Below are 18,379 nucleotides of genomic sequence, written 5' to 3'. Positions count from 1 at the left end.
AATGACGAAGAGAGTGCATTTTCAGGCTAATATTTAAAATTTTTCGGGAGGTAAATGGTACTGTGAAACTTCCTCTCTGAAAAAAAAAAAACAACCATACAGTACTTACTTTTTTATGGCGACTTTTACTTGCAAGTACATTAATACCTAACATTAAGAATAATTCCTCACTCTGGACCATACTCAACGTTTTGAAAGGAGAAGGAGGAGTGTGGGTTTCTGTAATGGGCAAATTTATCAGGGAGGGGGCTTCCACCATAGAAAGATTTTTTGTCATTACAGAGCCAAAATATATGCATGGTTACATAATTTTGCGCTGTCATAGGGATGAGGGGTTAAACCACGAGCTATCATAATTTCCACTGAAAAAACTGACCTGTATCTCGGCTCTTTTTAACTTCAATCTGAAGATTAGTATTCTTTAGAAGCTCATCTACCAAGTCATCATGGTTAACTCGGGTTGCATCGAGCTTAGATTCTTTCCCTTCTTCAATTTTCTGTCTCCGTTCTAAGCTTAAGGATGCTGTATTTGGACTCTTCCTATCTATAGATCCGAATTCACTCTGTCCACTGGAACTATTACTGGCATTTCTATAAGAAATTAAGGTCAATGAACTATGGTTATGATATGGTCAAAGGAACATCGTACTAGTACATGTTGGCTGTTTTTCACAAAAATGACGCACAGTGACGAGTAAACGAATCAAATATGAAACGAAACAAGCAAGGTCGCAATTAAGACATATTGCTTCGTCATGATACACCACCTGGTGCAAAGATTATTCATCAGAATGATTATATTTCTGAAAGAAGACTGATTGTGATTCTTTCTAGTGTCTCATTTGGTTGCATCATGCGCTAAATTACACTCTTTTCTCAGCTAGACATTATCTTGTGAGCCACCAACGGGCTTAAAATGCCTCACATATTCACAGATCAGTAGGAGAGGCCTAATTTCTAAAGCAGGTGACTAAAAACAAAAGAAATGAATATCTTGAAACAAACGATCAATAAATTATGACAGAGATGTAGTTACGACTCGGTATTAGCTTTCATACGGATATGAAAATTACAAAAATAGCTTTCTAGTAATTCTAATATTGTAAAAATTTTCTTTTCTTTTGTGAGGTAATTTCTTTTATTTTTGTGAGGTAATGGGGCGGTTTCATTATTTTCTTTTCTTTCCTTTTTAATCTTATTTCAAGAATTTGCTTAATAAGTTTAATAGAATAAACACTACAGAATAAAATGTCTTTATTGTAATTTAGTTTAGACTACATGAACGTCTGAACAAATTTTTAGAACTCGATCAACTAAAGAGATAACCACGTCCTTTTTCACAGAAGGAGGGTTTCAAGATTAGGAGTATTTTTTTTTTAGAATCAAAACATCCAAGAAAGAAAGCTCTCGAGGTTTAGTATTAGGTCCCCTTTTATTTTTGATTTATTTTGATGATCTTCCGTGAAGTTGCAGGAAAATATTTGCATTGTAATTCTATTTGCAGATAACTGTTAAAGCAAGGGATTCGTCAACATTGATTGAAAATTTGATTATAACAGTTACGTCAGTTAATCGATGGTTTGTTTCTAATAATTTAATACCGAGTTTTACAAAAACTGAATTTATGCTTTTCGGTCGTTCAAAACGCGCCACACGTAAAATTAAGTTTTAAATTTAAAAATTTTGATCTAAATGTTATAATGTAAAAAAAGTTTTAAATTGTATTTATAAAACAAAAATAATAAAAAAATAAAAAAAAACAATAAATTTTTTTTTTTTAATGAGGTAATGATGTTAGCATTAAGATAAAAGATTTTAAATTATTTTTTATTAGTTATTGTTTGATTTTTGAGTAGCCAAATGGGTATTAAAAAGATTTTAGTAGTTTATTTGTGTGTTATTAAAGAAGGATTAGAATGGCGTGCCTAAAGATATTGTAAGGGCACAGCATTCTACACCTCCTAGGTTTGTTTTGGGGTTGAGGGAAGGTTGGGAGGAAGGAAGATGATGTATAGTTGATTGAGAACAAGGTTTTATGAAAACTATTTGTGTATTATTAATGTATTTCCACGGTGAAAGGGGTGCCCCTATGACGGAAGGGCACCCTGCAAAACCGGGAATGGTATTATTTTTTGTGGTTTTGATTTTTTTTTTTTTTTTTTTTTTTTTTTTTTTTTTTTTTTGTGTAGTATACCTTATCTTCGTCAATTATGTTTGGCCACTCAAATCTAAAAATCCAAAAGTAAAAGCTGTTTTTAATTTAGTGTAGGTGACATTGTGACATTAAAGTTTGAAATTAAGTGAAAAAGATTATTATGTCACTGAGAGGAGAGGAGGTGGGATATTAGAAAAAAAAAACGCGCCACGCGAGATATTTCTTGCCAGTAGCTTCAGGTTAGTGAGCATAAAATCCGTAAGGTCCGATCATATCAGTATTTAGGAGATTTTCTTGATCCTCTTTTACATTTCAAAATCATATTGACTATTTAAGCGTAAAAATTTCTCACAATTTGTCCATTTTCTACATTTAATATAATTTACCACTCTTTAATTGCTTCTTAGCTGAATTACCTCTTCAATTGTTTATCTTAACACCTTTTGGACGCATATTAAACCATTAGGCCTACAGGTACTTCAAAATAGGGCAGTAAGAATACTTGGAAATTTGTTTACATCGACTTTCAGAACTTGAAAATGCATCAGAAATAAAAACAGTATTCTTTTTCTTAAATTTGTTCGATTTAAAACATATACTGAGAAGTTAATATTTCCATATGAAATTTTCAAATACAAAATCCTAATAATTATTTCTACAAAAAATCTCTACTAATTTTGTCCCCTCAGTGTTGTCTTAGAACGTATTTAAATAATACTCATGGGGTTTTGACCTTGTTTATTGTGATTTTTTCTTCTTGAATAATAGTCTTTTTTTAAGAAGACAATTATATTCTAGTGACTGACACAAAAAATATAGAAAACCTAATATGTATTCAAGCACGCACATAGAGAAAATAAAGGGTACGAATCATTTTCCTCTTATAAAGGCCCGGAGATCCAAACAAAATATGAAGGGAAAAAAAACAACGGAAAAAACGTTCGATAGTTGGGATTGAAACACATTTTTAAGCGTGTAATACCACCCATGTAGTAACCGTTAGAATAAAATTATAGTTATGTCACATGGATACTTTGAAATATCGAGGAAGTTATGCTACATCTTTTCCAGAGGAATTATCAAAGGATAGTTTTCAGTACTCGTTTAACTAACCGTACATCAAACAATAAGCAGTAAGAAAAAATGGTTTGATCCCATTTCCTAATACTACTATGAAAGGACAAATTAAGATGGCTAGGTCACTTTCTACGTTTGGAGGACGATTACTACTACTACTACTATTACTAATATCTCAGCGTAGCACTAAACCACCTGAGGCTAAGAGAGCTACATGCCCTTCTCATCCACTCCAGTCAATTCAAGTTTTACTCTTCATCCTCTCCCATGGAGTTCTAGTTTTCTTTAGATCCTTCCATATGACTTTGATGTCGAAAAAGCACAAAGTATGGCAATTTGTCATCCTTAAACTGCAAAAGGTGGCCTAGCCATCTTAAAATTTCTTTCATTGCTATCTAGAAAGTGCGAGCGAGCCACATTTTTTATATAGCTCCATGATTCCCAACGGGGGGCGCAGGCCTTACCGGTGGGGCCTGGCAATATTTTGGTGGGTCATGGGCAGGACGCGCACCCTTCGGCTGACTATACTTTAGAACTTTAATTTTGAAAAAAAAAAGATTTTTCATGTGAATGACATTAAATTCAAATGGATTTAAAGAGAGAGAAAGGTAAATGATAGTATTACAATGACGTTATACATTGTATAAAAGGTGTTGCATTCAGACAACATTTTTCATTAGTATAAAATATGCACAGAAAACGACAAAAAAAAAGATACCAAGTCAGTGGCCTTTTAAATTCCTTCAGGTGAATACACGTAAAGTTTTGAATAACAAAATTTAAATATCACTGGGGAGGGGGGGGGGGCATCAGGATTTTAGAAATGCCTAGATGGGGCATGGCCCAAAATCAGATGGGGACCCCTGGCATAGCTTATTGTTTAATAGACGGTCATTCAACCGGGTATCTAGGATTGTCGTTAGACAATTCATCTGGAAATCGGACCGTCAAAAGACGGGCCAAAGAGTAGAAATTAGAATAAATTGGGAAGGAGGAGCATGCAGAGCTTTTTTAGTGTCCAGCGGTCTGGTCCTGCAATGAGTTGCTGATAGTATCAACAGTGAAGTAAGCTGAAAAAAATGTTTTTTTTTAGTTGAGACTTTAATAAAGTTCAAGTCCCTGCATTTACCAATATGCTTCAAAAGTTGCTGGAGCAATTCGGGACCATTTTTTATGTTTTTTTTTTTTGTTTTGTTTTGGTACAAAAATAATCAAATTAACTTTGTTCTTTTTTATTTATTATTCTAAGCTCTTATTTAGATAAAAAAAGAGATAAAAATAGACTAAGCGATGTTAAACTAGAGGACTAGAAAAATATGGACTAGCCGAGCGGGGGAGGAGTCGTAGCCATCCTTTGTAGTTAATTCCGTAAGAGCTTGTGATATTCTGATGAATGTTAAATAAATTTATCTCGATATTAAAAGAAAAATGCATATTTGGCATGATAAGAGTGTAGAAAAAATCACTAGCGAGAACAAAAATAATTGTAAAAAAACATAAACGAAACAAAACTAAGCGAAAGAGAAAAAAAAACTATCAGCCATTTCTCCTCATTTTTTAGATAAGAAAAGACTTGAATGTGCTCAACTAAAGATTCAAACCCAGAGAACTTACAGAACTTACAGTGATAAGACATTAAAGATAGATATACAAGATGTTGAAAAAAAAAGTTTCATGTTACATATTAGGCAATGCAAGATCTTCGATTTTTTCTTAATAGCCCACACGTCTGCGAACATGATGAAATTAAAATAGGATTTGCATTTCGAATAAATTTAAGAAAACAATCTTCTTTATTTTCAAAGCGATAAAAACTTTCCAGACCCATAACCTTGCAAAAAAAAAAACAGGCACATCCGCACGAATTTCGAGGGGTAAGTTGGGATTGGTTTAAGCTTTGACAAAACACCAGAAAGCAGGCAAATCATATAACCCATATACATATCGTAAGATCCCCTCTCTCTCCCATGCTTGTGTTCATACCTGAATGCAACGAACATACCACTGATACCAATTGAATGTGTTACATCTTTCCAAAAGCGTCACCACAACCAAGACACCACACCAACGATGGAATCACCATCACCGAAACAAACACATGAAAAAATCAAACAAGTGATAAGACACATCGCCAAAAGTATTTGAATACCTTCTGCGCCTATAGACAACACTATCAACAGTAAAGGACCCAATGCTATCAGAGCCACTACTATAACAACTATCACAAGGGCTTAAGGTGACATCTACTGACGGACTGACTTTGTTTGTTGAGGCAAGACCAATTTTGACGCCAAGCCCAAGTCCAACACCCCTGGCCCAGTTTGACCCAATGACTGTCAGTATGCGAGGACGATCTTGCTGTTCACTGCGATTGTCAGTTTGTTTCGTGAGGACAGGTAAAACCTCATCACATGAAAACGCTCTATGAATAAAAGCAGGAAAGAGAATAAGCAAGGTGAAATCATGCGGTTAGTCTATAGGCAGAAAATTTAATCATGTACAAAATAGAATATTTCCAGCTACGGCCCTGCAAAAAACCTTGAGTTAAAAAATATTTATTTTAGATGAGCGCACAATTGTTAAGAGATTTACAGGGCATTCTCTGGTTACAAAGGGTATGCCAGTTAAAGAAAAACCAGCCATGACAGGAAGATAGAGGAACTCAATATGCATCGATTTTTCCTTAAAAGATGTCCACATTACATTGTAATTTAGCTTTAAATGATTCCAGAGGAAACTGTAATTCAATTCAAAAATTCTGTATTCTGCAAGAACAGATAGCGTAAGTGTGGCAATTCTTTCTTTGGCTTTTGCGAAAAAACAAAAAATTTCATCAATTTAGTTTACTTTTTGAGTAGCAAAAAAAGTAGTTTTGCAGCAAGTTCGGAATGGCGGAGGGCCAAAATAACATCTAAAAAAATTATTTTTCTATCTAAAGAAATTCGCTACTCAAAATCTATCATATTTAGTCGATACCTCCACGGCACTATTAAAATAAATGTTAGCCATAGTTTTCACCAACTTAATTTTTCAAAAGTTCTACAAGTTTATATTTCAAATCTTAAAAAAAAAAAAGAAAATTCTACTCCTACTACAACTGACATCTCACTGGAGCACCAAGCTGCCAGAGGCAATACAAGTACTCACATTCCTCATTCACCCTACTCTGCTCAGAGCTTCAATCCCTCTAATGTAGTGCCTACTTCCTTTAAATCTGTTTCATGACCTTTTCACATCCCATTCAGGAATGTCTGAGTTTTCGTTTAGCCCTATCTGAATTACCAGAAAGCACAATTTTTGGCAACCTATCATCCTTTATCTCTAAAAAGTAACCCAACTATCTTGATCTTTCTTCCATTACGGCCCTAGAAAGCAGAATCGAACCTTATTTTTGTACTGCTTAATCTCTGCCTCCTGAATAAATATGCATTGTCCATCCTCTTCAATTTGAGCAAATGCTGGGAAATAAGCGTCCAACGGGAGCACTTGTACTTGCTGCGGGACCAGACGTGAACGCCTAACGCATCTAGAAGACTTCTTATGGTTGACTCCCGTTTGTCGCAATCTTGTGCCAGCTCTTCAGCAAACCGGAACCAGCAGCTCTCCCACTTTCTGCCAAACTTCCGAAATCCACCAATGGTATCGAGGTCGTTTTTGACAGTTGTCTGCCAACTTTTCAGTTGACCGCCAGGACATCTGCGCCAATCTGGCAAAGGAGCAGCTAGAAGCACTTGCTTGGTGATGCGGTCATTGGGCCTTCTTAGGACATGGCCAAGCAATTGCAGTCTTAGTCGTATCTGTTAGACAATCGGGGCTGTGGGCTGGATGTTACAACAGCGATGACACACATCAGCATTCGAGATTGTGTCGGAGTATCGAATCCTCAGAATTTTTCGTAAACAGCGGTGGTCAAAGACTTCCATACCATGGAGATGAAGCATCTTCAGTGGCCAAATCTCAACTGCATAGAATAGAACAAATCTAACAGCCGCTTTGTAGATACAAATTTTGTCTTCAAACTGATCTACTTAAGTGTCTTCTCTAGTTCCCTTACTTCCCTCTCATTCTCGTAAGACCTATCACTCAAATATTTCTCATATATAACCACTATCTCTTCTACCCAGCCTAATTCTTTTCCGTTAATATCCCTAGCTGTTTCTCTAACTTTCCCATCCTAGTACATCTTCTGCTACATCGCAAACTATTTTCTAAAAATCATTCTGTCCATATTCTACATTGAAAAATTCTTTAATATCAGCTACAAAATTTACGATTGATGCAACTAGAAAGAGATCTTTACTTTAACATCATCAACAACACTCCTATACAACATAATGTCCTGTGTTGACTCTGCCAGTCTTTGATTTACAATGTACAATCAATAAGGTTTAATCAGTTAGTCGTCTTCCCATCATGTGAGCATCATGCCAACTTATGGGCCATTTTACGACCAAATACCTTAATTGTTATAATTAGATTACTGTACTTACAGAATTGCAGTAGCTCATTACAATTTTCATTTTCTTTCCCAACACCGAATCACCTTAAGCTATGATACTCTCCATCCCTATTTATACCTGTCTGGCCATTAACTCCTTTGCTAAAAACCCTATTTTTATGCCTGGGATCATGCGTATTTGTTACAGTAACTGTATATAAAATTCATCTTAGCTACTGACTTCTCTGTCAGTTGGTTCTACAAAGGGCGCAAGGCCATTATCTCTGATACCCTACACCTTTTAGTCCTAAAATGCACCGCTGGAGTTCTAATATTAACACCTTTCCAACCTAAACTTTACTTAGACGCTTTCTTATTCGTCACTGAGTCCTATTTCCTGACTATACACCTCATCCTTCCTGCTTAAATAAATAAATTCTATAAATTTCATCTTTCCTAACCGAAATGAGTTTCCGAAACTAATAACAAACTCAGTTCAAAACATTTAAACGTCTCAGTCGGAATGTAAATATGGTAATAACCTTTCACTGTCGTAGCGTTCCATGTTACTATTTTGTATTCTAATAATTAGCAGCATTAGGGTCTTAAAAAAAGCAAATAGTCCCACCAGTACATGCCAGGTTCCCATAGCTACTTCACAAGCCTAGACAAACCACTACAGCAGGCTTGACACCGGATACTAGGAATTTTTCCGGGACCTCCAATGGAATTGACGCTTTGCATAAGCCTGGGACCATTTTAGTCACTGCTTGGTTTTCCACACTTGATGATGGACTCTGCTGCCAACAAAAGTCTGCCTTCTGCATAAACAACCCCAGGCATATTACCTCTGACGCATTATACACTCATGCGTGCAAATATTAAACTCAGGGTTGCCAACGTGGCCAAAAAAGTCTCACTCGCACAACACATCAGTCTCGCTATTTTGGACCATTAGTTCCAATAAAATAGCGTCAGAACCACTAGTTTCAGAACCACTTATCTCAATTTTGAACTGCTGTTCTTGTGAAATAATGAATGAGTGGACTTTTTTTTAAGATGTAACAGTTTTGGCTGGAAGTTTAGCCATTTAGAACAGGGAATGCTATGAATAGGCAGACATAGACATATGTAAGCAAAAGACGGAATACCTCGTGTAAAAGGTTTGATTTAATAGGCGGATTTGCTCCAGAGGTGTAATTTATATTAGGGTGGGTAAATTAATTCAAAATTTTGGCGCATAATTACTTACAGACAATTCTAGCTGTCGGCAGTCACCAGTTTATTTTGCTTATACGATATAAATCAGATAGGAGAAATAAATATACAACTCAATTTCCATATTGACTGATCTTTCCAAATATAATGATCACTGTGGTCTCAGATTGTATCCCTCCCCACAATGAGGCTAGATATCCCCCAAGGCTGTAAACACAAGTTTACTAACCTTGTTCGCTTGCTTTTTAATTTTTTTTCTCTTTTTTTTTTTTTTTTTTTGGCAATATGAACCAATTGTTAAAGAGAAATAAGCACAAAAAATAATGGCAAACCTGCAAAATCAATTAACTTTTGTATATAGCCTAGGGCCATATATGGCCCCATTAGGGAGGACTAAGACGCAATTGTGACGGTAGTGGTTATTATATTTGGAAAGAGCACTGAATGGGGAAACAAAAGGTTTTTTTTTCTATCTGATTTCGGTTCTATAAGGAAAATTAACCCAATAGCTTTCTGAACACATTTTATTAATATTTGTGAAGAAAATACTTTTCCTAGGTGAATAAGACTTCCGCTGCCTGGCTTCTTAGCTTCTAAAAGAATCCTTTTAATCTTAGATTAGAAACTCAAAGGACCAAAAAGAATTTATCTCCTGGAATTCTGCATTAGTTCAATCGTATTAATAGAAAATGTTAACTCTGAAGCAATTAGTGACTTTCTATAATATTTCAAAGAAAGATACAGTACTCTCTTGATGAATATTGTTAACAAATATGTCTTCAAAAAGTGACTTCCTGCCTTATTATCTACTCCTAACATGTTATAGCCCACTAAAATTTTGAATCAACAATTCCTTCTAGATATGGCATCTTCTGCTTACATATGCCTATTCAGAGCACTCTAAGTTCCAAATGACTGAACCTGTAGCCAAAATTAGTATATCTACAAAAAGCCACGCTTTCATTTTATCTGAAAGCAAGGTAAAGTTAAACAATACAAATACTGGTTCCTATGCCATTTTATCGGAACTAATGGTTCAAAACGGCTAGAATAGTATGCCTCATCTTTAAAATTGCATGAGACTGGTGGACCATTTTCGCAATCATAAAACTATGATGGGAAGGCATCAATTTACAACCGGATAGCAAGAAGCCTCCGGGCATCGAGATGAATGTAGGCTTTACACAAGCCCATACCCCTCTCGGTCATTACATTGCTGTCAGCACATGACATTTCACTCCTCTCGAGTCCTATACTAAATTTGGGTGTTTGCGTTTACTCAGAAGTAAAACCAGAAGTTATGAAATATAGTGATCTTACATGCTCATAGTGTCATGCATTAAAAAAAAGGACCATAGCCATAACAATGCAACCTGTTAGATTAGAATTCCAAAGGAATCCTGGAATAAGGATGAAATAGACGCGTGAATCCCTTTACCGCCTTGCTGCAGATGATCCTTGTTCGGGTGTCCCCAACAATATGACACTCTTTTTTCTTTTTTTTTCTTTTATTTCATTTTTTGATAAGATGGGCTTAGCACAGGACTCAGGGTACAACAAAATCTTTTAATATTTCGACCTTCATTTCCAAGGATTTCTAAAAATGAAGGAACATACGTTTTAAAAAAAAGTTGGGAAAGGGCGTTGAAAACAAAACTAAATAATAGTAAAAGTGAGCAAAAAGCAAACAATTTACTGTACTCAGTTTAAAGGGGCAGAGGGAGGGGGTGCTAGACTTGAATTCGGAACCAACAAATTTAAAACAAATAAAACACAAAACACTTTTTGAATTACCACGGTCACTCCAAGACTCAATAAAAACTTTATCACATCGATTCAAAATAGAATGAGACGATGTTTGTCCATTCATTTAATATACCCTATATCTCTAAATCTTTTTATCAGTCATATTTATATGAACTCAAACACTGACATATCAAAACTTTAACCATCTGGCTCAGTTACGTGGAAAAACGAGAATTTGATGCATCACTTCTAAAACAAAAAGAACAAAATCTTTTTTTCTATGGATTCTAAAGAGTCAAAAAAGCCTTTTTTTTAAACCTAAGTTTATCATTAAATCAACATAAAGTTTCGAGGCAAATAATCTTATTTTTAGACTACTTAATTTGTTCTGAATTTACTGTTTTCCCTTTGCTTCTTTTCTCATTATATCCACAAATCCACTGAATGCTAAAAAAAATATTTTAAAGGAAGTTAAACAGAAATGTGAATACAGAAAAATGAAATAGAAACAATCACAAAGAAACACGAATAAATGCTTTATAAAATTGCGCACAAATAGCGGCAAAGAACATGCGATTCACATTAAAACGGGAAAATATAGCAAATAAACAACGAAAAACATAAGGTTCAGGGGATTTCCGGCCACCAGACTCCCCCGTCCTCTCAGCATATACCCGAAAAGAGGTTTCCTTTTTTCAGGAAACAGAGGAAAAATTACATCAATTCACCCATCAATACAAATATTATGATATTTAAGCAACACTGAAGCAACATAACTTCTTAAAGCCAGTCTCCATTTGGCAGATTCTGCAAATCCGCACCACCAATCAGCAAATTTTATTTCAATGGAGACTTCTTTTGCGGTTCCGTATTGGCAGTTTGCAGATACTGTAAACTTAGACGTTGCTTTTTCTGTAAGATGGCAGAATGGCAGAATCTGCCAAATGGAGATTGGCTTTTACTTAAATTATTGAATTAAATTTATTTCTTGTTAATGCTCTCCCCCCTCCCCCAATAAAAATGTACATACCTGAATAGGATATTTCAGCAAACAGCAACAAACAAAATTGCTTATAGATAATCAATAAAATTATGGTACTATTTTTAAAAATACGAAAATACTCTTTGCATTGTATAATGTTTGTTCCCGATTACATAACAATATTGATTAAAATCAGACGCTCGCACCTCCACATTTTCAGTTGTATGTCACGCTGATTAGGAACGATTGTTTTCCAAACTTTTTCCGTAAATTTGGTGCCAAGGAAAATAAGGCAAAATTTTGCTATTTGCATGCGGATTTAATTTATTGCTCCATAATCAAAATTTTATTTCTGGAGCGGATAATAGCATAAGGTTTATACTTCCGCTTTTACAACATTTTCTGACTGGTCCACATTTTTCAAAATGTATTTCCGTACTCATACTTTGTTTTTCGAAAAGGGAATGTTCTTTAGTCTTTTGCGTTTGTTTTCCTCACAAAAGTATAAATTTAAAATATACTACAGACACCCTGTTTTGGCGAAGAGTTACTGCTTTTCCTTCCATGACACCAGAAAAGGATTCGTAAAGGTCATTGAAGCAGCCGAAATTGGTCATTTAGGCTTTCTTCTCTATTACAATTCATTGCCACCATTCTTGTGATCGGTTTACCTGATCACGAATTACAAAGTTTTTTCTATCTAATCTGGAATTTATTCAAGTAACCCAAATATGGTTTTCCAGATTGTTCATTTCAGGAAGACTCACAACTTCCTTATACGAATTTATAGGGCAAAAACCTCGATAATCTAATATCAAGGTGAACATTTTGCTATCCCTTTCCATGTCTCGACTCTGTCATAAAGCTCTGGAAAAATGGCAACCTTCCTTCAGTAAATCATAGGGCTTGTTCTCAGAAGCTTCGACTTTATTCATTAAGGACCCCTAGACGGTCAATCATTTTGATCAAAAGCTTCCCTCAATCGATTAACTCAAGCATGATTGACCTTGTAGGAAGCTGTTTGACACATGAGTCAAGCGTTGACGGTAATTGATAGAAAGTTTAAATGACTCAATTATTTTGATTAAAAGCCTTTTGTTACATTAGCCTTGGTCGAGATTGAAGGGTCGATTGAAAGTTTATTGAAGCACACTTCAATCAATTGACGAAAGATTTTGATTAAAATGATTGACCGTCTAGGGCCTCCTTTACTACTGTACCATCTAAATCCGCGAGATAAACGAAGATAGGCAGACCGGTGCCAAAGTCCATTGGATTGTTGCAGCAACTGTGACCCATGGGTAAAAGTGGCGGAGTAACATATACTCATGTATGTCCTGTATTACGTTTGCAGATGCATTATGATTATTCTAAGTGATTATTTGTGAGGTCAACCTGTAATTAGAGGACTTCTGAGACAAGTTCTGTGTGTATGAAGTGATCGTCAAACTCTGTATCCGCGTCGTTATTGTCTTTACCTGAATTAAGACTGTGTACTATTTACTGCGGTTAATGAACACCCGTGGAACGGCTCATTACGTTAAATTAACGAAAATGGTCGTTCGTTTTAACTTACCAAAATTGTCTCAATTATTTACAGTTTCGAAATTTCTAAAAAATATAAATTAAAAATAAGGCAAAAAATGGAATGCCCCCTAATTCGGAAAAGCTTCAAAACTGAGAGCCACAGAATGAAAAATGTTTCGGAAAAACTATTATTCCAGTTTTTAAAAGATCCTGGGTACCCGCATTTGAGGACAAATTCTATCTTGTCATAAAAAAAAGTTACTTCTAGGATGTCAAAGAAATTGATGCTTATTTCCCAAAAGATTATGCGATATACGAGAATTTTTATTACTTTATCGAAGAGAAAATACGAAGCTCTATCAATATTCGAAACTATTTGATTTAAAAAGAGTTTACCCTTGAAGCTAGGGTATTTGCTTAGACAGAATGTAGAGAATTCGCAGAATCAAAACTTCAGACTTAGAAAAGTTGGAGAAGGAATTTTATTCTTAGAAAACCATCGTTAGCTTCATTCTTAGAAGATCAAAACCTGTTTATCTGCATTGGAAAAAAAAAAATCTGGCGTGTTTAGAAAAAAAAAACTACCTCTAGGATATCAAAAAATGGATGCATCAAGACAACTGAAAATTATTTCTGATTGAACGAAGAAATTTCGTATATATGAAAGTTAATGTCATTTTGAATACTTTTTATCACAGTACTCGAATAAAATACAAAAGCATCAAATCTAAAATTTCAGAAAACAACCCAAAAACCGGGATTTGGCATTTGAAATCGACTTTTCCAGAAGTATTTCCAAGGAATTTAGAAGAGATACAGAATTTTTTTCTCCGATCCTCAGAAGGATAATTAAATGTTCTGCAAGAGTACGACATTAAATCGTTCAGAAAAATTTTACTTTCCCAGCTAGGATAGTGGTCTTTTGACACCATGTACAGCACAAGAAAAAAGTTTTTTTTCTGGAAAGCTACTGGAAATTTTGCAAACTCCACTTGAAAATTTCTGTCCCATTTCACAGATTCCCATACCCAGGAAAAACTTCGAGTTTGCATCTCTTAGTATTTCAGACTAACAGACCGCTGATCACAAAAGAAAAGAAAACAGCTACGAAAGCAGTAGTGTTGCTGTACAATGACCAAAAATAGTAACTCGAGTAATTTCTGGAACCGGTTTCCATACTGGATGAACTGTAAAGGTCCATTTTTCTATATTTATTTAGTTAACTAAGCTCCACCCACAAAAAAAATTAATTGCAGATTTCCATTCGGGATGCGCAATATAGTACATTTTTCATATATTGCTCATTTTTCGATATTTCTTATTCAGCACATATGATTGTTTCGACAAATTGATTGTTTGACAAAAAACTTCTTTGAAAGTTTAGATATCAGCAAGAGGATGCTTTCTGTCAAATCCGTTTGCAGTGCTTTCATTTCCTTCTTGGTCTTGGAAACAGTCTGTAGTATAGCTGAAGCTAGGTTCTGAGAGGCCTATTATAGTGAAAATTTTAGTTCTAGTGGCTTTCTAAAGCCTGCTATTAGCCTTTCGAGCTTCATAATTCTTTCCAATCTTTTCCGAGATTATTCAATTAGGTTTTTCAATCACTTTGAGTTTATTATGTCCTTCTTTCAGTCAAGAAGTCTTCGATTATCCGAAGTTTGACTTAGTCACAAGCTATCGTTTTCTCTTCATTCTTATGCATCTCCTCGCCCCCTAATTTTATATACATAGCATATATAAGATAATTAAAATAACAAATATTTCAAATTATAATATATAGTTATATGTCTATTACTCTCTTGTTTGGTTTTCTTCACCTTTCCAGCGCCAGGATGCGTTTTGCAGCTTGCACTGGCGCCACGCGTTGGTTTAATCTACTTGTTTGTAACCAATACCATCTCTGGTCAATTATTGAACGTATTAGAATCGTATGCACTGGTGGAGCGGGGGCACCTTATTCGTATCCCCTCCAAAAAACAAAAGTAAAATTTTTTACACTTGATTTTCCATGCGGGGCATTTCGGCTAATTTGCTTGAATTTTTCGGCCAAATCCGAAATAAAATCCAGCATACAACCATTTTGGCATTAGGGATTCTCGATCCTATTAGTATGTTTGAATGGTGAGATGAGAAGAAAAAGGAAATAAAGCAGATCGTTCGAAACGAAAAACAAACTTACGGTCTAATTTACAGAGTAGGGGTCGGCGCCGTTTCTGTTTTTTTTTTGCTATTTACAGTTCTATTTGTTGGAGAAAAAAGAAAAAACAAAAAACAACTGGCTGTTTTTTCATTACAGTTTTTGTTTCTGTTCAGTTTTTTTTCTTACCGTTTTGCCGTTCCTGTTGTATTTTAGACCTGTTCTTCTTTATTTTTCGTGTTTTGCTTGTAAATACCATAATATCGCATTCTAGCGACTTTTATTGGATTGGAATGCTTACCATCTAGGGAGTAATCCTGCCTTCAAGTGCTCTGGAGATGAGATTTTCCACTGTGAAAATCTACTACAACTACTACAAACAACTCACCGCAGCACGAATCTGCCTAAGGTCGAAACAGCTACGCACGCTCCTCTTCCATCCGAGTCAAGTCAAAGCCATCCTGTTTATCCCCGCTTACGAAGTTGTTTTGTTTCTTAAATTTACCTTCACGGCGTCCCCCAATCTTAAGCAAAGCCAACCTACCTTCAGCCTATAACGAAGCGGTTGGTCAAAAAGGACAATCTACAGAATTATGTAATCCTGTACATATACAACGCGCCATGATAACCTAAACCTTTCTTTCTTTACAACCCTAGAGAGTGGTATTGAACCACATTTTATTTTCGACGATTCTACCTTCAAATTTTTAAAACTACTTGTCTACTTAGTTTTTACATTTTATGCTGTATTTTTTGGAGTTGCTTCCTCTTCCCCGAAGCAAACTTTCGGCAAATAACTCGGAAATTCTTTGCATGCTTGATTTTTTCGTCTATAAGAGATTTTACTCATTTCGAGTAAAGTAAGCCCCAGTAAAGACAATTGATAAGCAGGTACCTTTTTCGTAAGCAATCAATTCCGGCTTCAGGAAGTCAGGCAAAAACAAACTTATGTAACAATTATTACCGACCAAAAATGAAAAGTTAACAATGAAACTATAATCAAAACTCTGGATTCTTGATGCTCTCGAATCAAAACAAAAGCCAAGCACGCACGGTGAATTTCGTCAGTTCAGAAAATTTGAATCAAGGAAAAGGAGCTTGCAATCAGAGAAATTTAAAATGAGCTAACTATTTGATTCTCAAATTAATAATGATCGCGCTATTTTTTAGTTTTAAGTCATGAGGTGTCAAATATACAATTTTAATTGAATTAAGAAATTCTGGCATGAACTCCATTCCTTCTTCCCGTTCATCCTTCACAGACCCATCCACACTAAACTTACAGGTTCCTTCATTCGATTGCAATTTTGCTTTGTGTTCTAACAACGGTTTTTTCTGTGCAACGTTTTTCTTTGCGATTCAATGTTATTTTTGCTGTTTCTTGTTCCATGCTTTTTTCATTAGCTGCTCAGGGTAATTTTTCATCTTATGTAATTTTGCATGCCTCATACATACTAATACCACTCCTGATGAGGGGGAATGATACAATTTATGCTATTAAAATATATATAATATGGTGTTACTCACATGAATTTTCTTTTGCCAAAATCAAGACTTTAAGCGAATTTTCTCAAACTCGTGACTTATCTACATCACTTTTCAGGCCAGAAAATCCCAGAGTTCCAATTTTCAAAAAAAAAAAAAAAAATTATGGACCAATTTTCAGTAAAAAATTATACATACATAAATACATACACACTTTTTCCTTTAAAGAGAGTAGATAGATATACTGCTGAACAAGATGGCTTTACCGACCTGATTGTAGGAGAAATTGAAGAAACTGGATATACACACTGCATTAATGAGGTTGATAGTAGCCGTAAATTAAATGATCCAGACCTTGACAGCAATAGTGAGAACTCAGTACCAAGACAAAGAGGAGTTTCCACTGACGTACTGGCGCTGGGAGAAACACTAGTAAAAATAAGAAAGCTGGTTAAAATATTGAAAATGTCTTCCAAATCCCATGATCCTTTTGAAGCTATCTGCAAGACATATAATCTTAGTCCATCCATCACAAAGGATATGAATGTCCGATGGAACAGCACCTTTACCATGATAGAAATGTATTGTACCTGAAAGAGCCATTGCATAACTTCTTAAACCGAAACATTCGTGACGCTAAAATCAGAGAGCTCGAACTTCACTTCACTTAACAGCAATGAGTGGTCCATTGTGGAAGCTGTCATTAGGGTTCTTCGCCCATTGAAACAGGTAACGGTGATAGCTAGTGGGTATAATTATGTTTCTGCAAGCAAAGTTGTGTTGATGACTAAAGGATTTCAGTTGCTTTGTTAGACACCAGATAGTAGTGTTATGACTGAGTCAGTCAATGGCTTGAAGGAATTATTGGCTACTCAACCCAAAAGATGTATTTTTCAACCAGTCCTAGGTTTGATATGCTACTCTTCACAAGAGCTGGCTTTATTACCCTGCAATTTATGAAAAAATGAACAATATAAACAGATATTCAGCTCGTCAGGCCGTCCCCTCTCTTCTCCAGCAGTTCATTTCATAGAAGAGAAGTACAGAAGAACTCTTTCAATTCCAGTTGAACTCTTTCCCATTGACGTCCTTCCTATCAAGACAGAGACTAACCAAAATACATCACTGACTCCAGGTGAAGAAGACAGCTTGTTTTTTAGTTTCTCGACACGACTAGGCTGCGGATAAACTCTTCAAGTGAAAATGCTAACAATATAAGCACTGCCAGCGTAGCAGCAAAAAATATCAGGGCATATTAGGAGACAGTTCCAGTCTTCTTAAGCGAGAGACAAATAATTCTGATCCATTAGAATTTTGGACTGACTGCTTTTACACTTACCCAGAGTTAAGTGAAATTGCATGCATGCATTCCGCAGCGCCTGAAAAAAAAACAGGAAATATCTGTTAAAACGACCGTTTTAATTTTTAATAAAAACAGGCCGTTTCTGTTTTTCGGTAAAAAAAAACGGAAAAGAATAAACGGTGTTTCATTTCTTTCTCCGTTTCTGTTTCTCTTTCGTTTTTTAATTGCCCTTTTTACTGTTTCTGTTTTAGCCAAAAACAGAAACGGTACCGACCCCTATTACAGAGCAGTCTTCATTAACAACAGAAAAT

General features: G+C 35.4%; 1 protein-coding gene across 3 annotated transcripts in view; it reads right to left on the bottom strand.

The window, feature by feature from the left end:
• LOC148941502 (early estrogen-induced gene 1 protein) overlaps nucleotides 1-18,379 on the bottom strand; it is a 130,174-nt gene that overhangs the window by 8,907 nt on the left and 102,888 nt on the right. For 2 of the 3 annotated variants that reach the window (XM_089104291.1, XM_089104292.1), the window contains exons 7-8: nucleotides 5,382-5,654; nucleotides 377-591 (exon numbers count right to left, since the gene is read on the bottom strand). In XM_089104291.1, coding sequence (XP_088960417.1) covers nucleotides 377-591; nucleotides 5,382-5,654 — 488 coding nt within the window. The remainder of the gene's footprint in view (nucleotides 1-376; nucleotides 592-5,381; nucleotides 5,655-18,379) is intronic. The other variant, XM_089104293.1, reaches the window with a different exon arrangement.

Source organism: Artemia sp. Qi Xiang Cuo, chromosome 18 (assembly GCF_049724085.1).
Source record: "Artemia sp. Qi Xiang Cuo chromosome 18, ASM4972408v1, whole genome shotgun sequence".
In the NCBI taxonomy this organism is placed as follows: domain Eukaryota; kingdom Metazoa; phylum Arthropoda; class Branchiopoda; order Anostraca; family Artemiidae; genus Artemia; species Artemia sp. Qi Xiang Cuo.
Note: the sequence above shows the minus strand (reverse complement) of the source record. Positions and strands in the feature narration are given on the sequence as shown.